The following is a 27,222-nucleotide window of genomic DNA, read 5'->3' on the forward strand; positions in this document are numbered from 1 at the left end:
CATCATGTCTGTGCTCAGACAAGTCCTCGTTAATATCATGTTAATCCCTCAGATTTATCTTGTGACCAAAACAGAGAAAAATTGAGCATCTCGACCCTTTAACTGAGGCTGGACCAAAGCCTACTGGGCTAAAAGCTGTAGACGCACTGCATGCATCTTATTTTAATAATCATACATTTGTTAGTAAAAGTGCAATATCAACTGAGGCAGGTGCATTGTGTGCTGGGCCCCTCGGTCACAATGTAAGACAATTAAAACAAATTAATAATATAGTTTTTGTGCTTATGTGGAACACAGTCCTAATTAAAGTTGTGTTTAATCGAAGTAAAACTAAAGTAATTATACATATTATGATGTGATGGTCAACAGGGGCCCCCAGACCACTAAAGATCATAATGTCCATCCTCCTGGAGACTAAATCCAGAGATGATCTAATCAATAATACATAATAGTATCTATGTAGGGGCTCTGTATTCAGTAAACTGTGATTATATTCAGCACAAATACGACAGAGAGTTTGGGTTCTGTGGCACAACCAAACATAAAGGTGAGGACTGTGCCAGTGCAAAGCGCCCCCACAGGTGCATTTTTGCGGTGATCACGTGTTGACCCGCCCCGCCTTTCCCGCCTCCAATAAAGCAAAAGTCACCGCTCTTCTTCCTTCATGCTACCAAACCCACACACACACACACACACACACAGCGAGGCAGGCGCAGAGGAGCGGCGGCAGCAGCAGCGGGGACGTAAAACGAAACCTCTGAAGCCCGTGTGTGCGTGCGTGCGTGCGTGTGAGTGAGTGTGTGTGAAGATGATTAATTAGTAAAAATAAAGCTCTCGGTAACTGGACGCCGCAGCTGATCTGAGCTCGGTGCTCAGCAGAGGACACCGGCGCATGTGGAGGTTATGTTATTAAGAGAAGGCCAGGTGAGTCCGATCCTCTCGGCGCAGTTGTGCGTCAGCGTTTTTTGAACCATGAAGCTGATATAAAAGCTGAGTGTGTGTGTGTATGTGTATATCTACATATGTGTGTGTGTATGTGAGATAGTTTGTGTATCCGGAGGGGACTTTAGTGCGTGACAGACGAGCTCGCAAACTCAGCTCAGTTTGGCATCCATAATTTACAATCCGCAGCGGTCTGCAGGCTGCGTTGGAGATCCGCGACACGCAGGTTCCCGCACAGCATCCCGCAGGCTGCATGCGAGACCCTCAGTGTGACCGAGCGACCACGAACAGCCCGAGTGATTGGATCAGTGTTTAAAAGATTGTGTGTGTGTGCAAAGTGCAGGCAATAACAATGAGAGGAGATATCTTGCTGCATCCGCGGCTGTTATCACCGGGGGAACAGATAACGCGTCTAAACAGCCTCATTTACGATCAACTCTCTTTTTTTAATGCAATTAATGTTTTTATCACGCGCACCGCAATGTGACGCTGGTTGCAGATAAAAACGTGAAAACACAATTTGAGAGGAGCTGCAATCAAGCTTAATCACGCCTCGAAGCACTGTTAGTGAGAGTTTGTGTGATCTATAATCATTTGCCCGCACACTGATCAGATTATGTCTCCGCCGGTTTACTCCTCTAGTTGGGTTTAGATGTCGGTGCAAGCAAATGCGCACACACACGCACACACACACACACACACACACTTTATGATTGAGTGTATTAACACCCCCCCTGTTTCCGCCCCTCTCTTCACTCTCCCTCTTCAGTTTTAATAGGCTGCAGCGTCAGTGAGGCAGCTCTGTGCGCACTGGAAGCCCGGGATTCAATTGGTGGAACCAGGAGGGGAGCCCCGGCCTTTTCCACTGCAGGAGGAGCAGCGGAGTTAAGGAAACCGAGGGAGAGAGAGAGAGAGACAGACGCCGCTGCCAAGACAGCAGCAGCCTGCGCAGTTTCGAAAACGGCACAGCCTCCTCTGCTGCACGGCATGAGGGACTTCACCCAAACTGCGCACCGACTCTACAGGATGCACCGCTGCAGCTGCGTGCTCTGTTAAAGAGACTCAAGAGACGCAAACCTTGTTCCGGACCTGTGCAGGAATTTGACAGGAGGAATTAGGCCTAACCGGTCGCTGACCACAGCTGCGACATTTCCCCGCTGAGAGTTGATCATCCCTCCCCTCCACAGAGAGAGAGAGGGAGAGAGGGAGAGAGAGAGCCCTGCGCTGTGGCCTTGTAGCGGACATGGGAAATGTAAACAGTAGTCGGGCTGGATTTTAAACTACGCACACGTCCCACGTCCTCCTCCCGCCTCCTCCTCCACCTTCTCCTCCCGGGGCGTCCGAGATGGAGACGGAGAGGGTCAAGCCGGAGCAGGAGGGAGACGCAGAACCGCCCATGCACAGCGTCCACGGGACCAACCGGATCAGACCGTCCTCCTACCGGGCCCTGCGCAGCGCCGTGTCCAGCCTGGCCCGCATAGACGACTTCAGCTGCGAGAAGATCGGCGCCGGGTTCTTCTCCGAGGTCTTCAAGGTGAGATTAAGTGTGTATGTGGGGGGGTGAATGATTTTATGCACAAGCTGGCTTGAGGGCAGACTTTTAGTGATCACATCCTCCAGGTCTCCATGGTTACACATCATATTTTAAAGTGGGGGGTTTTGTTTGATTTTTATTTGAAGGTGATCACACAGAGTGTGAACTGATCGAAACTTTCTTGTCAGCCCCTGAGTTGAGCTGTTGACGTCCTGTTGACACTCTCTTTATATGACAGAAGTGGTATCCATGGCAACCTGCATCCTAAACCAACAACAAGAAGATGCTGAATAATTGCAGGAGGAAGTTGGTGATGTGAGTTTTTTTTCTTCTTCAAAGTCTGGCGTCAGGGTGGAAACTTACACCTCACCGTCCCAACTAAATGGTCCTCTGCTCGCCACACGTGTGTTTGCAGTGACCCACATGTTGCTCGAAGTGGACATGGGAGTGTTTTTGGTGTGTAAGTGGATACGGTCAGGACAGGTAGATCTGGCACACGTGTTTGGTAACTCTATACTCCTCCATCTCTGTTCAGATCCAGCCGCCTTCCTCCCTTTTGTCACGCCGCTGTTCACTTGCACAGGGACTCATTTTCAGGGTCGCCTGAGTTGCCACATACAGCCCGATACAGTGTGATGATGTTAGAGATGGCACAGCACCAAAAGAGAGCTGGCCAGGGAGTGCATCACTTTTTTAGGGGTTAACTTGCATTTTATTCTAAGAAGGATGAAATATTTAGTAGAAAATATTTGAATTCTCTGATTGGGATGCGGTAAAGGATCACAAGGATATAAAAAGTGTGTAAAAAGTCAAATCATCACATTTGGGACAATGGAAATAGAAGATATTTGGGATTTTTGCTTAAAAATAAATCATTCTTTGAGTTTTAAATGTATTTCAATCGACTAATCTATCAAATGTGGATCTTTCGAACAATATTTAGACTTGCTGGATATGAAGTAGGCAGCTGGTTTTCTAAAAATATGAATATTGGGACATTGTTTGAATTTCTCTCTGAATATTTAAATATCAGGCTGTGCTTTGATAAACTGCCTGATTACATGCAATAGTTTTGATAAAGGAGGATTTTCAAGCGCTGCCTCCCACTATATGTTGAAACACAAACTCTTTCGCTCAGGTTTATAGATGGATTTTTGTAAATTATTATTTTATATTGGTGCTCACCAAACTTGCATAGCACACAAATGTTTTTCAGTATTGCCAGGCAGGATCAATGAACACCACACATTTATAATATTACTGTGATTAGTCCACTTCTCCAGTCTACTGGAGTTGAGTCAAAACATGTACCAACCTTTTTTTTTTTTTAAATAAGTACTGAAACTATTAATCAATTGGCCAATCGAACAGACATAAGTGAACAGTTTTTGTAATCAATTAAGTTATTCAGAATAGAAACATTTGCCGTTTTCTGTTTCGCAAATGTGAGGATTTGCTGCTTTTCTGTTTTGTTTTTTTATCACTATAGGTTGATTTTTTTTATTTGGGGTTTTGTTTTGTTGACTGGACAGAAATCTATTAGATTCTCACTTTGGGCTCTTGGAAAGTTTTAAGTACATTTTTCACAATTTTTGGGATTAAAATAATCGTCAGTTGCCGCCCTTGTTGTGCAAAAATGTGGCAAAAACATTCGCTATAATCACACCGTGCATGTCATGTCTGGCAGTGACTCTACAGTATGTGAAATGAAGACAGTTGGCATTATTGTACTAGTAGCCACATGTGCACATCTGGATTTTTTGGGGGGAAATTTAGAGCAATTTGTGTTTTGTTATGTAGAGTGTAATTGGATCTTTTCTCCTCATATCACTCCTGCTTCAAACAACGGTGTCAGTGTTGTACAGAGTTCATGTTTCAGTGTGTAGTTCAAGGTCTGATGTATTTTTTCTATTTTTAGGGTTCTTAGACCCAGAAACTAGATTTAAATGACAAAAAAAACTGCTAACATGTGTTAAATGAATCCCAGAGGAGACACTTAAAGGCATTAAAAAAACTTGTATTGAACTCTGACCAAAGTCCAGCTCTCTTTGTTCACTTCCCTTTAATCACCAGCGTCGTTGTTGTAGTCATCAGTCATGTAAATAATCAAACTGACAGGAGGCCTTACTCTTTACTTTCAGCTGTAATACCTTCTTAAATTAAACAAACTTAAGAAGTATAACCTAGGATAATTCCAGGTAGTCAATAAGAGGTTATTAGGAGCTCCTTCATATACAGATGTAGGAGCGCTGCCAAGAGTGTGTGTGTGTCTGTGTGTCTGTGTCTTTCCTGCTTCCTCTTTCAAGGTACATGAGGTGGTTTTATGCATCTCCCAAGAAAATCAGGTGTTCTGGCCTTTAGGTTGAACACCAAGTTTTATTCAGGACAGTGAGATTTGGAAGGTTTTTATAAAGCAGAGAAAGCGCGGGGGGGGGGCAAACATGGATTCTTTCTTTCTTTTGCTGTTTCATGCACAGATGTGAAATTATGCACATAAACAAGTGACATGAAAACATGTGATAATGCACATAATGCTATATCTGTTTGTTTTGGCTTTTTGTTGAAGCTAATGATTATTCACAGATTAATCTCCTGAATACTTGGTCAATTGATTGCTTGGTCTATAAAATGTCAGAAAACTGTGAAAAATGACCATCACAAGTTTCCAGAGACAAAGTGGATGTGTTCAAAATGCTTAAACAACTCCAAAATATAACAAAGGAAAGCAATGTTTCACATTTTAGAGACTGTAACCGGACAATCTTCTGCATAAAAACTTACACTAGTCTACATTGATTTTCCTTTGGATCAGTTGGACTAATGGACTATTTCAGTTCAGCTCTGCTTTCTGTAAATGTGCCAGGAAGATGTCTCGCTGTATTTTAGATCTCTGACACAGTGTTGTCTCGTAACCCAAATGTGGGATGAGCCAAATGTTTGGCATGACGAGTAAATAGAAATTTACTATCACCTTCAGGTGTGGAGACCGTGATTCATACTTCCATATTTAAGCCTTGTGAGAGAGAGAGTTTAACAGGTATGAATTTAAATGGACAATCGAGTTTTAAAAATGCACCAGGCCAAGTCGACCCCCACCTCCCATTAGATAAGACGTTTTGTGTTGTGACTCCTCTCTTGGGTGCTTTGTGACAGAAAAAAAGACTCCAGTCCTCCCGAAGCCACTCCCACAGCTTTGCCCTTTGAATGGCCAATGAGCATGCAAATGTCACTGTGTTTATGGCTGGCTTGTCAAGTTTGCACTTCAAGTTTGGATCTTCTTGCCCTTTTGATAGCGCCATATAAATGCAAAGTTGTTACCGCAGCTATCAGTCACATTTAAAGTTTGCTGACAATGCTGACTGATCCATTATTCTCGTATCCTGGTCTGGTTCAGAGGACAAGGCCCCTGACTGTTCTGCAGGAGAAAAAAAAAACCTCTCTCAGATGTTTTGTTTATTAAATTTAGCAGTCCTAAACGTGTATATGGCACATTTACTTACATTCAGGCTTTTAAATGGATGTCCTGCACATGGATACAAAGGCTCTGGCCTCCTACTGCGTGTGTGTGCTGCTGTTGAGCTTCAGTCCTTTAGTGCAGATCAATGGAGGCTCGCGGCAGGCAGGCAGGCAGACAGGCAGCCATTCACCTCTCCAGTGTGCAATTGTGCGACCCAAAAAAAATAAGAGAGAGGAGAAAGGAAGGGAGCACACGTGTCGAGACAAATCCTTCAGGTGCTGTTTTTCATCTTCCTTTAATATTCTTCAAAGGGAAGTTCCTGGTGTGTGTGTGTCCTTGTGAATAACTCCTGCTTTTGTTTCTGTCGGTCCCTTAAACTCAATCTGAAAACCTGAAAGCTCAAAAGCGATAATAACCGCTCGATCACAAATTGCAACATCACTCAACAGTTCAGTTCAACCACAGGAAGCAATTATTTATTTGTTCTGTGTGTTTCTCAGAGCTTCACGGTGTCCTAAAGACAAACCGGTTGAATTGATTTCTAATTAGATTGTTCCTGCGTCATATTCCAGCTGTTTTCTCTACAGATAATCACTCTGTATGTTTGCTAATACAGATAACACCTGCTGTCTAAGAGCAAAGAAACACACAGAATAGGCTTCTTATCAGATTTGGTTGTCATTTACATGTGACATGGAAATCTCACGACATTGTTTTCAAAAGCTTCTACAGCGTCCCAGTTTGGTTGAAAGTGTCTTTAATTTGAAGTCTCATCTGTTTGGATCCGTTTCGGCCTTTTTAAGCTGCAATCAGATCACACAAACCTTTTTTTTTTTGTGGGTTTAAAATAAATATTTTTAGGCATTTTGGGGGAAAAAACACTCACTGTCTTGTTGCCTAGATGAGAAGATTGATGCAGCTTATTCCCTGAATCTAAAGCTACAGCCAGCAGCTGTTTGCTTAGTCAAAGCTAAGAAGTTCCACCTACAAGCACCTCTAAAGCTCATTAATTCATACACTTCTCGTTTGATAAATCTGTATGAAAACCGTTGTGATTTCTCCAGAATCGCTGGCTCTGCTTCATCAAACAGTAACATTTAATATTGCACTACTCCATTACTAGTCCATTACTAATAAATAAATGTAGTTTGTCTGTCCTGTTTCCTGAATGCAGGGATTTTACAGCCTGCTAACAAAACCTTTGTAACGTTTCTATAAAGAGATCTGTTGTTAGTCTGGTCACACCCCGGGTTCGTAGGTTGAGATAGTCTGATTGTCTCGTAGCTTCATATTCTTGAGAATTTCAGGGCAGATACCAATATTTGTCTTTGGTGGTTGTTGCGAAAAGTGGGAAGTAAAATTGAAATAAATTTCCATGAGTCACTTAGTGAAGATTTCTCCATAACAAACCTACTTATCATAGTGACTGGGATTTACCCTGATTAGAGTCTACTGATGGGGTGTGTGTGTGTGTGTGTGTGTGTGTGTGTGTGTGTGTGTGTGTGTGTGTGTGTGTGTGTGTGTGTGTGTGTGTGTGTGTGTGTGTGTGTGTGTGTGTGTGTGTGTGTGTGTGTGTGTGTGTGTGTGTGTGTGTGTGTGTGTGTGTGTGTTGGGTCGTTTTATGCTCACACATGAGATATGATGATAATAAGCTGAAGGAGAGTAATTAGATAAAGAGGGGATTTGAAACAGACTGGAGTCTCCAGAGGACAAATACTGTCAACTTGAATGAAGGGTTGATGTGCGTGCGTGCGTGCGTGTGTGGCAGATGCTTATGACAGAGCGTTAATGTGAAGGAAATGGGTTGCCAAACACTGCTGTGGTGCCTCTGCTTGTGTGTACAGTGTGTTTATCATGTGTTGTGTACTGTATGTCCATTTTTTGTGTGCTGCCACCGACTACAGCGACAGTTGGTGTTATTGTACATTAACTTAAATCATATTGTGACTTTTAAAACTAATTTAAAGATAAGATAACTAACCTACTAAATGGGTACTTTTTTAAAAAATCAGTTTTTTTACCTGTTTGAAGAGTTATAATAAAATAAATGTTGTTCTTTTTAATAGCGTATCATGTAATTTTGCATGCCATATCATCATTAGAGCTGCAGCAAATAATTCATTATCAATTAATCTGACCATTATCATATTGATTAACTGTTTGGTATATAAAGATAATATCCTATAATCATTAGTCGACAGTGAGAAAGGAACATAATTTCCTCGAGCGAGCCCAAGTTCCCAAATCTGCAAATTCCTTGCCTTCTCCAACAACCCCAAACTATTATTATTATTATTATTATTATTATTATTATTATTATTATTATTATTATATTTATATTATTAATTTAATTGGATTATCAAAATTGTTGATATATATCCTAATATTGATTTCAGCCAACTCTATCAACCACTACAATCTTTCTTACTAAAATTAGGTTATCAAAAGAAATTCATAGAATCAATAATTAATTAAGCAAAAATGTGGATTATTTAGCATCTTAAATGCTTTTCTTTATTTTCTTATCCGTGTAAACCTGAATATCTTTGGGTTTAGGACTGTTGATTGGACTAAAACGGCACATTTTTATACTAATTTATGTCCGTTTTATGCCTCTTTTAAAAAAATATTTTTTATTTGATAGTGAACAGTGGAGAAGCTGATTAAATGAGGACCGAGATCAGACATGCAACAAAGATCTCAGTCAGATTTAAGAAGACATGTTTGTTTGGTACACACCCCAACAAATGTCACATCATACTCATTTTAATAGTTTTCTTCACAATTCCCACTAATCATGGGATTGGGTTAAGGTAGTAGTCATCACATAATCTTTCTGAAGAAAACAGAATGTTCTTTATCGTATCAGTTTTCGTGTTCATTTCAGCCGCGACTCTTCCTGAAAGAGAGAGAGAGACGCTGATTGTGGGACTCTCCCATCAGGACGTGTTGGGATGTGACCAGTTCTTAGAAAATCCTGGCTGCTGGGAAAATGTCAGCTCTGGGGAGATAAAAAAAACAACAAAGGAGGAAAAAAAGAGTTGAAAACGCACACAAAACGAGGATCCATCATCAGCTGTCATCCGTGTGCTTGTGATCAGTTTCAGTGTTTCAGGATTAGGGGGCTCTGTGTGTCTATGTTGCCATTGGACTGTGGTGTTGGTATGGGGAGAGCCAGTTCAGACTTGAACATCAGCGGCTTAGTGTAGCACTTTTCCCTCATTACTCCTCTCCCTGCAGTCTCTCTGCACAAGTATTTAGTTTTGTTTATGTTCTGCACAGCCGCACAAACACGAAAGGCGCTGAGCATGCGATATGCATGTCTTCACTTGAACCACCGAGTTTATTGCCTAAAATATTTCCACTGAACCAGGGTTTTAAAATAGAGAAGTGTTTGCAAGAGTGGCACTATTATCTGTTTTCAGAGCCCGCCTCCTTTCCATCATGGCTGAAAGTGTATTTATAAATGTATCTCAAGAGACGGTGTATGTGTGTTTACATCAGCGCACAATGAGTGTTTCCTCCCGACCACATGTTGGCAGTGCTGCAGTCTGTAGCTAAACCTCGAGGAAGGCCGCTCCCCTGCGAGAAAGTAAACAAATGGCTCAAGTGTTTGCATGTCTAGTCGGTCTCACAATAAATGGTGAAATGTTTTTGTGGCGTAGGAGAGCTCAACCGTTGTTTTTATTGTCATCCCTGTTGCGTCATGGTTTAAAGAGGCCAAAAGAAAACATCAGTTATCAGGTTTCAGATATCTTTCTCTGACATCTCTGCCTCCTCCCTCATTGAGTGGAAGTGAATGGAATTTAATGACTCAACAGCAGGACCATCTATTCTCCTGTCCCTGGTTCCTCTGGGTATAAGCCAAAGGTTTTCAATGCAACTACTGATATTCACTGTTCAGAGTTCAAAGAAAACCTTGAGAGCTGTTTCCCAAAACCTGGGCAAATTAATTAATTATATCATTACACTTGCAAGAAACGGATCAAACAAGGTGAATGAAATAGAAACCGCCCAGGCCGAGAACCTGACTTTTAATGCAGTAACCCTGTATCCTCCATTTCCCATAATGCAACTCATTAGTCTCTCATTATACCCCCTCTGCATGGTAGATAAGCTCCATGTTTGACTTATTTCAAACCCAGTGTGTTACGCAGACTTTCTGTCCCATGCTCAATCTATGATTTAAGCTATTAGTTCCTCAGATTTAAGGAAGAACATCAATAAACAATCAGCTTTTTCTCTCCCGATATAGTTTCCTACCTCAACTCGAGCCCTGATCCGATTCTGTAAAGTAAAATAGGGCCAGGCAGCGGGAACATTAAATAATTACACTGAGAAACTGTATTTTAATGTGGTTCAGTCACGTTACGGCAAATATCTGATCAACTTAATAAGGTCAGTAGAATACATTATCCGACAGTTTCACAGACTGAGTGGTACTCGTCGTGAAGAGTGATTCATGTACAGTCGGTGGAGAGCCTCTCTAAAGGTTCAGTGTGTAACATTTAGGAGGATCTATTGCCAGAAAATTAATATAATAATTCATGCATGTATCTGATCAGCATAAAATAAGAATCATTGTGTTTTCACCACGTTGAACCGCCATGTTTCTACCGTAGGCCGGAAAGGACAAACCAAACGCTCGCTTTAGATGGGGCCCTTTGTGTTTTTAACAAGCTCTGTGGTTGCTGTAGTTTCTCCCTTTCTACACTTTGAAGGCTGAGCTTTGTTCAGTTGGTTCACTGCTAGATGCCACTAAATCCTACATACTGGTCCTTTAAATCGAAACTGTCTGCGTGAGGAGATACCGCTCGAGGTACACGAGGAAACTGGATTGTTTTGTGACTTTCATTCTTTTAAAAACAACAACAACAACCAAACAGACATTTAATGAGCAACAGTTCAGTGATGATAAACATGTATGAACTCCAGTGCCCCCTCAGTGTATGAGTTTGTGCAACAGGAGGGTTGGGGGGGGCTTGGTCAGCTCAGTGTTGCTGTTGTGCAACACAGTGTTGTGTGTCAGCTTGTCAGATACCTGGACTGTTTACCTCCTGGATCAGGTTGTGTTTCTGAGCCTGGCTCGACCACACAGAGTTGGGCGGGAGGTGGGGGGTTGGACCTCCCTGCTCGCTCACTGATGGACCTGGCTTGGCTGGATGACTAGTTTATTTTTTTTTTTATTTTTATTTTTTAAAGTCTCTTGCACACATGAGCATTTTCTCTCTGACACTCACACGGTTTTCTTGCTGCTTCGCGCTTTAACTAAGAGCCTGAGGCGGCAGCTTAGGCCTCGAGTTGTTTTTGTTGAAGAGCCTAATGTTCTCGATTGTCCAGCACACATACAGAGTGAGTGGAGTCCACCCCCTCAGGGACTTTAACTCACAGTCCCTTCACACTTCTACTCAAAGCCCGCTTGTCAAATCGGTTGAAGCTCTCCTGTTTTTGTCTTGAAGTGACTGCCTGAAATGCTGATTGCAGGGCAAATTTTGCTTCGGTCTGTTTTTAAAAATGCTGCAAAAGTTGCACGTTTTTAATTATTGTTCTGCTTCTATGTGCTCTGGCTACAGACCAGTAAGACTGTAAGGTACTTTATCATGGGAGTACCACAGTAACCTGACTGCAAAGCAAAACAATAAGATCTAAATGTTTAAAGACTTGATGTATTTCCACATAACAATCCACTGCAGTTTATCTGGAGACCCTCAGTTATGAAAGTATACGTTCAGCTGGAGAAATGTTAACCGTGGCCCCTGCTGGTGGGAAGCTGTGGAGTAATCGTGACATCCACGAGGGAAAAGAGGCCTTTGAGTTGACCCAGTGTCCAGAGGCAAAGTCACTGAGCTGTGTGCAACACTGCAGTAACGTGATTTGTTCTGCAGACTGGATTTCCTCTCTTCGCTTACAGTCAGACACCTGAACATGATTTGTCCACATACCTTTTGGCCATGTAGTGGAGGTAAAATAATGGAATATACATATGGACAGACCGAGGCCAGTGGCTGCCACTGAGTTCATGTCCTTGATATTGTTGCAGGAAATTTGGGTGTTTTTAACATCCTGAGGAGTTTATATTCCACAATTTTTAACATGTTTTTTTGAATGTTGAGTCAAAATCCCTCAAATTTGACTGTTTTTTAGGTGAAAATATGGATTAAAACGTCAGGATTTCGTATTTCTCCACCAGAATTTGATTCTTGACATTCTCGAAAATGCTTAAAAACAAAATTTAATAGGCCAAAATATATATTTTAGGAGTTACATTTTTACAGAAAATGCATAAAAATGTGAAACTCTTTGGACTCTTGAGCTCAGTATTTCCATTTAATACTTAATAACAAAATATAAATGTTACGGATTCAGTTTGTTTCTAGAACTACAGACATTTCCATCCGTCAGTTTCATCCTTTAAACTGCAGTTTCTTTGCTACCGTCTTCATATTATAAAGCCTGAAGTCTCAGAGCTTTCTCTTGCCCTTGTGTGCATCCTCCATCTGCAGCCTCTGACACATCCTCCTTCTCTCTGCTGCCCATCAGTCGTCCCCATCGGGCCGCTGGCTAATGACAGACATCGCTGCACATGTTGGCTGCACAGAGCGAGCGCAAAAGATGCCTGTGACCTTTCCTCTGCTGACAGCAGCACTTTACAAGGCCGAGTGTGTTTGAAGGAGAGCGTTAGGGTGTGTCCGGGCGCATGAATGTGAGTAGAAGTCTGTCGTGGGTGTATGTGTGTGTGTGTGTCTGTTTGCTGTGTGTGTGTGTGTGTGTGTGTGTGTGTGTGTGTGTAATTGCTCCATATCATGGGGTAATCTTGATGTAGGCGTGGAACATCGGCATTCCAGTGGCAAGTCCGTGGAGATGACCAATAAAGTGGCATAAAGCATTTGGGAGAAAAAAAACACTACTTATACTTTGTGGTGGATTTCAGGGTGAAGCTTCTCAGAAAGCAAAAACACACACACACACACACACACACACACACACACACACACACACACCTGAGAAAATGTTGGCCTGTGGTGAGTCAGACAGCCTGTAATGATGATGAGTGAGAGGTTGTTTATTTGGAGGCTAAAAACTGTCAGGACAAAACAGTCGGGACAAGCAGCGTTGCAATTCCAACCACTGCTGCGTCAGCAGTTGGCTCACGTTGGCACTGTAACCTGCCTATATGAGTCAGTGTGTGTGTTTATATATATGTGTGTGTGTGTGTGTGTGTGTGTGTGTGTGTGTGTGTGTGTGTGTTGCTGTTAGATTCACAGGATGCCAGACGAGCATGTAAGAATTTCTTCAAGTAAGTGAGATGGCAGATGTGTGCAGGGGAAAAGTGTGATGTAAATCCACAGCGATGCAGAAGCCCCACAGTTGTGTTTGCCAAATAAATCTGTGCTAATGGACGCAGGAGGAGGAGGAGGATGTGTATAAAGAGGTCGACCTCATCCTCTAAGTGCTTTAATATATAAAGAGAAGAAGACATTAGTCCTGCGCTGCTTCTACACTCCTGCTGCGTGTTTAAATTTCTAGCACCAACTTCCTCTCTGCAAAGAGGAAGCACCGACTGTACACAGTTTTATGTGTGCGATTTACATGTGTGCATCCATGCATGTGTGCAGCACTTTGCCACAGGCTGAAGTCCTCAAGTGGCTCTGGAGAAAGGATTTAGTGTGGCAGAGATTGACTTTCATTGACTGGCTGTTAAGAGGAAGAGGGGCAGCTTTAGCCCTCGTGTGTGCGTCTGCGTGTGTGTGAGTGTGTGTGAGTGAGTATTAATAGCATTACTCACTGAACTTTACTCTGGTCTCTAATAAGCTTTGTGGTTTTTCCATCCCCACTCTGATCCAGAGCCCAGCTGAGATCCAGGCCAGTGTCACACTGACTTCAGCTCCAGACTTTGACCGCTCACCCACTCCCCTCTTCCCTCCTCTCGGTCTTTCATTACACTTGTTTCACTCATGAAGACACAACCTGAAACCTTCCCCATGCATGTTATCTGTATTATTAGCTTCAGGGAGATTTGGTTTGCAGTCAGGCATTAAAAGCCTGATTCCTGGTCGTGAATGAAAACAAAAGTGTCTCTACAACCAAAATCCAAAACCGAAGATCACAACCTGCTTTTATTCACAAATTGGCGTTTTAGTAGGCTTGAACACTTTCAGTACTAGTGCCGACCCAACACTGGAGCTTTAGTAGCGATACCGAAATGATTGTGAAATGTCTCCTTTACAACAACTACAATTGAATGGAATAAAAGGGCAAAAAATAGTCCCTTGCACGTTAGCAGAGCTGATGTTAGCATTATGCTCAAAGCATTGGTGTGTCTGAATACAGCCTCCGTAGAGCTACTAGCATCGCTTACTCTTGTTCAATATTCAGTGGGACAGACACAAACACAAAACAGGCCTTTTAAATTTAAATTTTGGTCAGGTGTTACATATGCAAATAAATCTGTAATTTCTCATTTCAAAACAATTTTATTAGGCCCTTTTTAAACAGAAATCTACTGATACAAAAGATGAAACATTTGTGAAATGTATTCAAATATTTAAAATAAGTGTAAGTGAATAAAAACATAAGAAATAAAAAAAATAAAAAAAGCAGCACTACTTTTTCTTGCTGTTGCATAATGCCGAAGTTCTCGACTTCACTTGTTCTTACAGTATCTCACACTGGTAATTGCACACTCTCTCACTCCAGTCACACACACACACACACACACACCACACACTCTCTCTCACTCCAGCCACACATACACGGTATTAACACCGTATAAAACACACAAACTAACACACACAGGCTCAGACACCTCTCACTTCTTCTCTCTGCACGCTCTGCCGCAGTGTTTACTGCTTGTGTGCATTGCTTTTTGGAAGTCAAACTACTTGCCAAGCAAATATGCAGTAACATGTAGCTCAAAGGGGGGGTGGTGGGGGAGCATGTCGCATCCCCATGGTTACCATACCAGACGGAGCCATTGCCATAGCAGCAGGTTGCAGCAGAGAATCAGCCAAAACAAGTGAAGCAACTGACCTGCTAACGTTTTATGGCCAGTTTCCAAAAGCACTTGAGCGTTTATGTCACTCAGCGCTATGTCACGGTTTTATTTTACTACTTCAGATGGCGTTAACTGATGTGATTAATGTATTTATAATAGATTATCATCATAAATCACCTGCTGCAGGTCGGTTCTGTTTAGTTATGTCTGCTCACGTGCACTGTGAGGTGTTCTTAAAATAATACTTTGCATCGGTTGTCATGTTTCTTTTTAAAAAGTGGAACAAGCATTAATTGCTCCAGAGAGTCTGTTGGGCCAGATTGTGTTTTTAAAAAAATAAGTGTATTTTCCGGTGGTAAATTGCATAATTTCCTTTGCTTTTCGATTTCTACACAAACAATGTTGAACCTACGGTTTTAGTGTCAATTGTGGATCAAATTAAAAGTATATTTTGTGTGGGTTTTCTTGTTGTTGTTTGATCCAGGTGCAGCATCGTGTGTCGGGTCAGGTGATGGCTCTGAAGATGAACATCCTGGCCAGTAACAAGGCCAACATGCTCAGGGAGGTCCAGCTCATGAACAGACTATCGCACCCCAACATACTCAGGTAACTGAAACGTTTGATTCCCGACATGCTGTCCTTGTCTACTCCTGCCTGGTGTACGCTGGCTAAGCCCATTACACTTGGATCCTGGTGTTCATTATAAATCTAAATTACAAAAATTCCTGCGCTGGATCTGCTTTGTCTGGTCGGTGTGAAGAGCTTTGACTTGTCATGAAAATATCTTTTGTGTGTCTTGCAACTGTTGTTCCCCTTCTCTTGTTACAGTCGTGTGTTTGTCTGCTCTGCCTCCAGGTTTATAGGAGTGTGCGTCCATGAGGGGCAACTCCACGCCCTCACAGAGGTGAGACGCTAATTAACCTGCTAGAAGAGAATTAAAGCTCTCTTATCAACTCTCTTTTTTTTTTTTTTTAATAATACAAACACATGGAGAGCTTATCTGCCCAATGAGGCCTCAGTTGACTGTATTACACAGGCTGAGATCAGGCAGTTCATGACCTTTCACCTGTTTCTTACATATGATGGGTTTACCTGACGTTGCTGTGGTAACTGATCCACTCAAGCAGGGAAAAGGACAAAAAAGATCAGTAGATGAGGGGAGGGTTTGTTGTTCTGGTGTGTGTAATGGTAGTATTTGTGTCATGTATTGATTTGAAAGGTCTATGAAATGTCAGAAAAAGGGAACTTCTAGTCACTTTGTGGTTAAGCTGTATAATATAGATTTTATACATCGTTTCCTGTTTCTATTTTTAGTATCACTACCAAAAAAAAGCAAAATAACACAAAATATCCCTTGACTCAAAGGGACCTCTTCAACTTGTTGCTTGCTTTGTTCTGAAAGCACTCAAAAACCTTGAGATATTCAATTTTTAGTGACATAAAACCAAGAAAAGTAGTAAATCCTCACATTGTAGCAGCTGCAGCCAACAAACATTTGGCATTTCTGACAAAAGACTTGAGTGAAAAAGTCTGGGCAGTGAAATAAAATTGGATTGATCAACGATAACAATAAAATGAGAATGGACTAAGTGTATAATTGAACGTGTATTTAATGACTGGCAGCAACATTCACCAAGTTTAACAGCACAATAAGTACAGTGTGTTACTGCACAACACCAGGAGACATTTAGGTCCCAATTTCCCCAAACAATAATGGAAGCAGCTTTCATATCAGCAGCCAAACAATTTAAAAATGGAAGGAACTAATTGTGCTTAGATTGTTGTGTACTTAACTCCTTTTTGTTGCCGTTTATCCTCTTTATGATGTAGTTCATCAACGGCGGTAACTTGGAGCAGCTGCTGGGCAGCGACGTGTACCTGTCGTGGAGCGTGCGGCTCAGCCTGGCTCTGGACATCGCTCGGGGACTGCAGTACCTGCACAGCAAGGGCATCTTCCACAGGGACCTTACCTCCAAGGTGACAACACACACAAACACATACGCATCAGTGCCCACGTACAGTACACACACATCACTGAACATCAGCGCAGACGGGTCTTCCACAGGGATTCTGCTCCTCAGGTAGTGATACATGTGTCTTACATACACAGTAAACTACTTAATCTATGGATGTTCCTCAAAAACATGACTAGCACGAGGAACACACAGATATTTGGTCAATGCAAACACGCGAGTCCCGTAACTGCAAACATTTGGTGATCTTCTGTTTTTAATGTAGATTTTGGAAACATTAAAAAGCTCTGGTGCAGATTTAGAGGCTTTGCAGTTGCGTCACAGATCTACAAAAAGGATCTGTGGGAAATGTTGTGCAGTGGATTTAGGTCAGTTCAGTTAAGTTTTGAATAAAAAATGAATATGTAATTTTACAGCTGGCTAAACTCCAAAACAGCTTCCAGCTTAATTGGCCTAGCAGCAGGCAGCTAATGCTGATGTTGACGTGCTGAAAAACAGAGGTAGACCTCCAAAGAAAGAAGGTGGGAGCGGCACAATCATAAGCAAGCAATCAGCCGTTTATGGAGCACTTTTTTAAAACAGAATTTTTACAGGAGGGAGAAAGGAGACAATGAATGAAAACCTGGAGATAAAGTGCACAAACCACAAAATATAAAGCTCTAAACCATTAAAGCAGCCAGAGGAAAATGTGCCATTAAACACTGTGTACAAAATAAAGGCCTTGATTTTAACTCTTGCCCACCTACAAGACGGGGCCTCTCGATTAGGTAATAATGCAGTCACCTTTAGGCCCTTATTACTTATAACGTGCATACACATTTGCAATTAATTACATTATCTGGGTATCTGGGTTTGCCTTGTTGGTAACTTTTTATGGATCACTGTTTTGGCACTTATTCTAGGATGAAAATCCAGAAATCATCTCTATCTAACAATTCCCCACAGTGCACTGCGTTGACTGTGATGACTGACAAGTGTCCCAAACTCTCAATCTACAGTCTGCAAAGGAAATGCTGACATACTGGAAACCATTGGCTCCAACAAATCAGATTTGAGGAGATATTGTGGTCATGTAGTTGCTAGGCAGTAGACGGGGTGAAGTAATCTCTTTATAGTTGAAAAGGGCACAGAACTGGCCGAAGTTTGGAAACAGCCACTGTTGGTCCAGAGCTCAAGACTTCTATACGGTGACCTAAAAGCCTTTTTTATAGCAAATAAAAAGCTTGGGACAATAAAATCTTTCATCCCTAAATGCTCACACACACTGGACACACTTTTAACAGCAGTAATAGTGATGTGTTTGACCTCTGACCGCCCCCCCTCTGTGCAGAACTGCCTGGTGCGCTGGGAGGGCTGCGTGTGCTCGGCCGTGGTGGGAGACTTTGGCCTGGCGGAGAAAATCCCAGATTACAGGTCAGTTCATAACAGTCCATTCATCAACACTTCTACGCGATTAGATAAGTCACGCTCCGTAAAAGTTACATTCCTCCACTTCTCTCTTTTCTCTTATTCATCCCTCGTGCCATATCTGTCTGAACCGAGTGTTCGCTAATGTCTCCCACAGCTTCTCGTTTCTCTTGGAGATGAGACACAATCACACACAAAATGAGACCCATTACTCACACCAAAGCACAAGTCAGGTTTTTCCAAAGTATGCCTCCCCCTCTGAATGTTGTGGTTAACCCCACCCCCTCTCTCTCCACCACCGCTCACTCTTTGGGGAACTTCTTATTAATATTGTGAAGCGTCGTTTCAAGGACGATGAGGGATGGCTGACCGGCAGCGGCTCGACTCAGAGGTTGTGTCCATATTTAATCTAATGCTCCACAGACCTGCCGCTCTGCTGCCGTCGTCTCTAATGCGTTCCCCTCCTCTGTGTTCGCAGCTGTGTGTTTTTTAATACGCAGTGACATTTATGAAACATATTTTATTCACTGACATAAATTTTTACTCTCCATAAATGACCGGCAAAGTTTTCCAGTTTTTATTTTCTTCAGCTGGTTTCTCGAGTGACATCACATCATAAAAAGCAGCGATACCACAATGTGGGAAAGAAAGGGAACTTTTTTACTCAAGTTAAAAGTGTTGGCTGTAATATACCCATGCATAAAAAGTAACTACTCCCTTTGAATACAATTTGTGCAAATTAAATTTTGAAATAGGGAAATGATAAAGCTCTCCCAAACTGGAAAAAATAAAGTTTATCAGCCATGTCCTTCGGAAAAACTCTCCAACTGTCTCAAAGTGTGGAAATCCTGGCAGCATAAAAGGACTTGAATCCCTTGTTTTGGGACTTGACCCCCAATTTGAGAGGATTTTGTCTGAGTATTTTCTTTTGTAATATTTTTGAATATCATAAAGTCTTCATAGTCTATGATCAAACTGGGATCACTATAAATTACATTCAATAAAATCGGACCCAAACCAACCCTATTTCTTCCCTTGTTGTTCCAGCTTTAAAAGTTTAAATATTCTATTCCTCCTTTTGCTGCGGACCCTCTACAACCCACTCAAGGACCGCAGTCTGAAAACCACTGGGCTAAGATGCTATAAAGCTCTGCAGAGCTTCTGTGGTTTCATCTCTCTCTCACACACACGTAGTGATCCATTGTTATCATACAAATATTGATTATAGCCACTTTAATGTACAGAAATGAGACTGGTGGCTCATCTATCTAGTCTTCCAAAATAGAAATATTCCAGTGCCAGTAAGTGAAATTGAAATTAAGTACTTCAGTAAATTTGTTTGTCTTTCTCAGTCGTTTCCAGTGTTTCATGTTACAACTTGACTTTTCTCCTCCTCGCATCCATATAAGTCCATGACTCAAATTAGACAGTTTATCTTCTTTATGTTTCCCATCAACAGATCAACACTCAGGCAGTCAATTTATAACAATAAAGAGCATCAACTGCATTGTTGGGAGTGGGACGTCGAGGCCGATCTTATGAAAAAAAAGGAACAAACTCGGAAAAAGGCAGCTGCCAGTATGTCCGAGCCCCCTGCCCACACATGTATAGACACACAGTTACGTCCCATTAACTCCCCTCGTCGTTCTGTCTGCAGTCATTTAGTAAACACACAACTCTCTCTGAGGCGAGACAGCTGCCACTCTAAGCTGGCCTGCCCTTTTTTCTGTGTGTGTGGCGTGTGTGTGTTATTGCTGGCTCTGTTTTTGCACTGTCACCTTTCTGTGTTTACACTCCATCAACTGTGCTGAAAAATGCATTAAAAACAGTCTAAAAAGTGACTTTTTTAAACATGCAAGGCTTCTACCTGAATGTGTCTGTGTCGTTGTGTATTTCTGCATACCTGCAGCTATCGGACATGAAGCCTTATGTTTGCTCCCGCCTCTGTTTCAATAGCAGCTGGTGAATTGTGTTTCCGTCACTTTTTTTCAAGGGCATGTTTGCTTTTACATTTTAGTCAAACACTGTTGTATCCGTAAGCGGAGCGTTAACAGAGAATGGACGATGTTGACAACCCTTCTCGGATGTGTGTTTGTGTTGGGAGTGCTACCACTGTGTGCTTGTGGCATGAAGGAAAGGAGGGAGGGGGGGGGAGGGAAGGATGGAGGGAAGGAGAGGAGATGAAGGGGGTTTAGGAAAAGCACTCCAAATAAGGTCAAACTATTCCAGTCATCCTCCTCTTGCTCTTACTGCCTTACTGGATCTCTGCTGCCCCTCGTATAACAGTCACTCTTGTCCTTTTACTCTCCTGTCACTCCTCTGGTGCTGTTGCTTAACTCTTTCTGTTCATTATGAGCTGTCCGTTAAGCTGTTTTTGTCCCTCCGTTACCATCTGTGCACACTCTTGTTTTCTTCTTTCTGTCAGTCCACTTCTCCAAATGGTGTTTACGTTGGGAGCCGCGACGTATCGACTCCTCATTTCTCCCTCTGCCATCACTTCCCTTGCTGTATTTTTTTTTTGCAGTATCATAGCCCACAGTAGCAGATGGAAATAGCACAGAGAGGAAGTATCTGCCAGCTCTGTGTGTGTGTGTGTGTACGTGTGTGTACGTGTGTGTGTGTGTGTGTGTGTGTGTGTGTGTGTGTGTGTACGTGTGTGTACGTGTGTGTACACAAGCACATCGTCCTTGCACATTCTTTTTCCTTCCTTTTTATTCAGCTAAAATTGCACAACGATATCTCAACATAACTGAAAAACACTGCGGTTTCTTAGATACAAATGAAGTGCACACAAACAGCCGCACAGACCCGGGTTTCACCCCATAAAACCCCTCTTGATTTAGTTCTGCGTTAATGAAATGGAGCGTGATGCCTCTCTTGCTTGTCTGTGCCTTTTTTTTTTTTTTTTTTTTTAAGCATTTGTTTATCTGTTGTTGTTGTCGTCTCTTACACATCTTTCCTGAATGGAAAAATATGTTTTCAAAATGTATTTCTGTATCACTGTTGGGACTTTTTCTTTATTATTATTTAATTCTGATGCACACATATCTGAATATTTGATGTAGTTGTTGACCCAAAGCCTTTTTACTGGGATGGAAACTATTGAATGTTTTCTTTGTTTTAATCTGCTGATTATTTTCTCATTTAATTCTAAAACAAATGTGAAAAATGGCCCACAGGGACATTTTCATTGTTTGTTTTATCCAGCCAACTGTCCCAAACCCAAATATATATTCAGTTATCTGTTTATATAAGACATGAAAAGGGACCTTTTTTAGGTTTCAAGCCCTTAAAAGAAACTCTTATTTTGATGTGTCCATTGTTTATTTGTTAATATTTTAGTCATAAAATGTTAAACGGTGAAAAATCTTCATCACTGGTTCTAAAATCGACGTCCTCAATTGTCGTCTTGTTGTCTGGTCCAAAACCAAAAGATATTTAATTAAATATGATGTACAAGACACCAATCAAAAGGCAGCTGGAACCAGAGAATATCGGCCTGATTTTTAAATGATTAATTAATTGTTCATTAAAGCTTTTGTGTCGTTCAACTAATAATTTGATCTTCAAGTTCTTTCAGTTCTATTTTCTTATTCTGTGGACCGATGATTATTTTATATATATATATATTTTTTTTTTTTTTTTTTTTAGATCAAGCTTCCCCAAACAATCACAAGATCATTTGGGGAACTGTTGTGAAATGAAAATCTTTCCTCCCATCAAATCCCTTCCTCTTCCCTCTCTCTGTGTGCAGTGAGGAAGAGGACCAGGAGCCTCTGGCTGTGGTCGGCTCCCCCTACTGGATGGCCCCGGAGGTGCTCAGAGGAGAGGTGTATAATGAGAAGGTACTGACGGATCATTCTCCTCATTACCCTTTCAGCTGCAGCGAGTTCAAGGTCCACTGTGGGTGTGATGAAAGCCAGTCAAATAAAGCAGGCAGTGAAGTAAAGCAATAAATATTTAATAAATCAGTTATTACGTCAAAGGCAAACAGGGATTTAGTTATGTAAGAGGTGAATTTCTTGGCCTGGGTTACTCTTGTTTTTTTTTTTTTTTTCTGCGTAGCTCAGTGGAAAACCTGATTGCCTGTTCAGGTTTCTTTTAAGGGATGCTGATGACATTTTATGTGTTATGCAGTCTGACCGGGCTTACAATAAAACAACAAATTACTCTAAACTAGATCCAGAATGTAGCAAATATTTTATTATTTTATTATGTTACAAAAAAATATAAACAATTTAATGAAATAGAAACTAAAAATAGTGACAATAAATGTAAGCTGTGTTACTAATAAGCAGTGTTGGGCAGTAACTTGTTACTATATTACAGTAATAATATTTTTCACAGTAACTAGTAGTGTAACTAATTACTAATACATTTCATTAAAAATATTAGTTACTCCTCCAAAAAAATAATTAGTTACAACATTACTTTTCACGTCCTACTGATTTGAAATCCAACAATCACATCCTTGGATTAATTTTTTGTAATCGTGGAGTAAAGTAGTTTGGAAGATGGAAACATTCAGCAGCTGGAAATACTCGATTACTTTGATTTTAACAAACAAAACTGTATTTTAATAATCGTAAGTCCGAATTTTGAAGGGACACAATTACCAATTTTATGGGGAGTAGCAGAAAAGTTCTATAACTAGTAGTGTAAATAATTACTGTTACCATGGAGTTATAAGTAAAGTCATATTACTTTTTAAAAGAGCAATGATTTATGAGTAATAGATTACATTTTTTGAGTAACTAGCTCATCAATGCTAATAGTATATATGCAAGTGTAACCTACAAGATAGATTAAAGACTAAATAAATAGCCCTTCTTGCCCTCTTTTTAACTAACTAGAAAGTATAAAAATTGGTGTTTTGAGTGTTTTATTAAGGCATTGCATTAAAAAATGAATGATAATTATATGAAATTTGGTTGAATGAAGGTCAATAAACCCAGTCACCAGAGCAGTAAAGATACAATCCAGACATACAAGCACATTAGAATAAAGTATAAAGGACATATGGAAGCTGTTTCTTCCTGTTTTTATTTGATCTAATCTTTACTTCTTGATGCGTATCGCTCTTTGACTCGTCTTCCTCTCTCTGCAGGTGGATGTGTTTGCATACGGGATCATCCTGTGTGAGATTATTGCGAGGATACAGGCCGACCCCGACATCCTGCCGCGCACTGAGGTACCGATGGCGTTTTCATCACTCACAAATCCCCCCCCACTCCCTTATCATCACATACTCATCATCTCACGCACGTCTCATTTCATACGGCCCCCTGTTATATAATGAAAATGTTTATAATAAAATAATATTATTGATAATATGCAAGATGGTTTCTGTAAGTCAGTCGGTGTTTCAAAAGCAGATTGTTGCGTAAGGAGCGATGTCAAAATGACTCATAACTTTAAGCAATAGTTTTCATCCTGTCAGAGATGAGTTTGAAAAATACGGTGGATATCTAACTGGTGATTGTCATCTTGGACAAACAGGAAGCTGACTTTCTTATCTTGAGTCGATTGCATGTCCCCAAAAAAACAGCCAAACATCAAATAAAATGCATGTAGTGCCTTTTTTATGATCTGTATATTAAACAGTGTGTGAGAGACTATTATCATTCACCCTGTTCAACTTCACGTACATTTTCTTAACTGGTTTGCTGTGTGTCAAACTATAATATTATAAATATTAACTAATATTCAAAACAGTCTTTATAGTACTATACTAATACTATACTATATAGTATAGTTATGATGTTCACTATTTCCCCTAAATATGTAGTTTTAAAATAAAACAACATAAAATTAAACAAAGCTTTCTCTTTAGGCAGACTGATTGAAATCTCCATATTGCATCATCTCTTGTAGGGCCATACAAAATTAAAAACATTTATAATGATAAATGATTATGATAATGATATACCATGCGTAGTTAGTATGTAGTATGGATTTAGGACACATTAAGTGACAGTCTGAGGTAATCACAAGTGCATTGCTCCCCCTTGTGGCCATTGAATAGTACAGCATTTGTAGCCACTGAACTGTCTGGTAGTGCTTGAAGGGCTCTTTAAAAAAAAAAAAATTATATTAAATATATAATATAACAAATATTTAACAATATAAAAAATAATGATTAAATGTGCGCCCTCATGAGTGATATCTTTTTTTATTCGTACAGGACTTTGGTTTGGATGTGGAGGCCTTTCAGCAGATGGTTGGAGACTGTCCTCCTGAGTTCCTGGAACTGGCCATCGCCTGCTGTAATGTAAGAAACATTCATCTGACAGATATTGCTGGAACATTGTAGGTTTATCCTTAACGGTCCTGACATGTTTAAACATCTGAAAGTCTTCATTATAACAGATAGATGAAGTCAGATTAGCGAGATCTCTAGCTCCTTTATTTCATTTGAGTTTATAAATGACCAAAGCAGTCTTTCCTTAATGCTCTTTTTCAATCTGTTGGTTTCCTCCTCCTGCCAGATGAATGCAAAGGCCCGTCCATCCTTCTCCCAAATCGTGGTGGAGCTGGAGAGGAGACAGGCTGAGAGGAAACAGAAGGACGAATCATCAGTCAAAGGTGAGTCATCAAACGCTCCGCATTCACCAAATGGTAAAAGTTTGTTCCTGCAAATGAATAATCATTCATTCTTTTATCTTTAAAGCTGTTTCTCCAGCGATCGGCTCTCTACGAAGGCGATCCCTCTGCCTCCCATCAGATCCTCGTCTCTCCCGCAGCAAATCCGACATGCTCCACCCTCCGGACACGCCCCCCTCTGTTGCCTTGGCAACTCCTGCTCGCATCAACCCCTTCTCTCGGAGGGAGGACCTCAAGGGCGGCAAGATCAAGCTGTTCGACACTCCCAGCAAGTCTGTCATCTCCCTGACCTTCACCCTTCCCCCTCTACCAGACTGCGATGACCCCTCCACGTCCGAGACAGACAGCTGTGACCAACCCAGGAGGCACAGGCGCTGCCACTCACTGCCGTGTACGCCTCCTCCGCACCTCACATCAGCGCCGAACACTGTCCTCACGGAGGAGGACTCCGCGTCCGAGGTAGACATTGTAAACGGTGAAACAAACGAAACGAGTGAAGAAGACAGACTGTTGGCAGAAGAGAAGGAGATCAGGGAGGGCGGCGATTCAGGTCTTCCTCTGTCCCTTGAACCCCTGTCGCTGGACCTGCTGGACCAAGAGAAGGAGGAGGAGGAGGAGGAGGAGGGGGGGAAGGGGAGGAGGAGCCCATGGACTGCACCAGCTCCCCAGACACACAAGACAGCACTTCATCTCCTTACTCCAAACTCTCCCCGCCTCCGTCCCAGTCCTCGACTCCCCTCCAATCCTCCACACCTCCCTTGTCAAACGGCTGGGGGTCTGCAATCTCTAACGGGCCCCCGTGCCTGCCTCCCCTCTCTCATTTGGACAACAACAATGTGGTTGTGAGTCGACCCTTGGGTTGGAGCGCCACCACGAGCCCTCCCACCTCAACCAACAACAACGGCTACCACTCCCCTCTCAGCGACCCTGCCGGTTCATCCCCGTTTGGCTCCAGCAGCGGACACTCTCTGGACCAGGAGGAGGTGATCTCTTGTCCCGGCTGCTGCCTCGCCGGCCTTCGCTTCCCCTCAATGTGTCTCAGAGCTCCACCTCGCAGAAACCCCTACAAGAACTTGAACGGGGACCACGCAGCCTCACGTGGGCTGCTCTGTCCCGGACCCAAGGGCCTGCCGCCCTCTCCCACCCCAACGACCACCACCACCAGCCTGGAGCCGGGACTCGCCTTGCCGGGGGCGCAGACATAAAAAAACAAAAAACAACCCAGCTTCTCAACACCAAATACAGGCAGAAAAAAGTAGTGTGTAAACTCTGCACCAAAAGCTCTTCCCTGGAAATTAAGTGGGTCTTCTTAGAAATTTGCACAGATTTTAACTCAGCAATACCCTGCTTGTTTTCCAGACACACTTTTTGGTGTAGAGCAGGCTCAGAGTGTCCAGATTGGTTTCGCTAAAACACACTCCGGATGACTTTCTCCATGAAACCTGCGGGACGAGGAACTGGTGTCTTTGCTGGCTACTTGTTGCATGTCGCCCTCTGCTGGGCTGAGGGCGACATGAACTCGGGACGTCAGCGGTTTGCTTGTGTAGAGCTGACTGATGATGGGCCCCGTCCAGAACTGTTCAGCATGTAAACACTCCAGTTTGGAGCCCCAGTTGGCTAGATCCTGTATATTCGCAGATGTAAAGATTCCCTTGACTGATGATGATGATGATGATGATGATGATGATGATGATGATGATGTTGAAATGAGGAATGTTAAGCTTAGTATTATTACTGCTGCAATGATTTCTTTGATGTTTGGTGCTGTTTCTGAATGAACAGGCAGTTTTGCTTTAATGTCTTTAATTATCAAGAGGTGTATGGCGCACTGCAGAGCTGTGTGTGTGGGTGCGGGGTGTGTGTGTGTGTGTGTGTGTGTGTGTGTGTGTGTGTGTGTGTGTGTGTGTGTGTGTGGGGTGTGGACGTGTTTGTGTGTGTGTGTGTGTGTGTGTGTGTGTGTGTGTGTGTGGTGTGAAACGTGTGTGTGAGACGAAGGGTAAGAGAGTGTGGGCTGTACACCGTTCTTTCGTTGCTGTATGATCTCTATTGGCCCTTCGGGTTGCCTGGTTTAAGCACTTCAAACTGTATTACTGTTAATAAGGAAAATATTGATGTCATTATTACTTTTGGGAATGAACGGTCAAAGACCTGCTTAAGAGATGTACAGATTCTTATTATTTAAAGATGGCATTGAATAAAAAGATAGAATGCAGTCATGTTCTCCTGATATCTACTTTTTTAAGCACTAGAGACACAGTTGGTCCACCTCGACTGAAATAAATTAACTATTAGGTTTGCCTTGAAGTCTTGT

General features: G+C 41.9%; 1 protein-coding gene across 1 annotated transcript; it reads left to right on the plus strand.

The window, feature by feature from the left end:
- Positions 1–664: 664 nt before the first annotated feature.
- On the plus strand, positions 665–27,123 carry tesk1b (testis associated actin remodelling kinase 1b). The gene is given in 12 exon segments (XM_051429050.1): positions 665–924; positions 1,712–2,476; positions 15,413–15,534; positions 15,784–15,832; positions 16,759–16,905; positions 18,232–18,314; positions 22,063–22,153; positions 23,416–23,499; positions 24,493–24,579; positions 24,797–24,893; positions 24,979–25,533; positions 25,536–27,123. Coding segments are annotated over 11 exon segments (2,085 nt in total). The 5' UTR covers positions 665–924; positions 1,712–2,287; the 3' UTR covers positions 26,117–27,123.
- The last annotated feature ends 99 nt before the right edge of the window (positions 27,124–27,222 follow it).

The sequence above is a fragment of the Dicentrarchus labrax genome, unplaced genomic scaffold (genome assembly GCF_905237075.1).
Source record: "Dicentrarchus labrax unplaced genomic scaffold, dlabrax2021, whole genome shotgun sequence".
Taxonomy (NCBI): Eukaryota; Metazoa; Chordata; class Actinopteri; family Moronidae; genus Dicentrarchus; species Dicentrarchus labrax.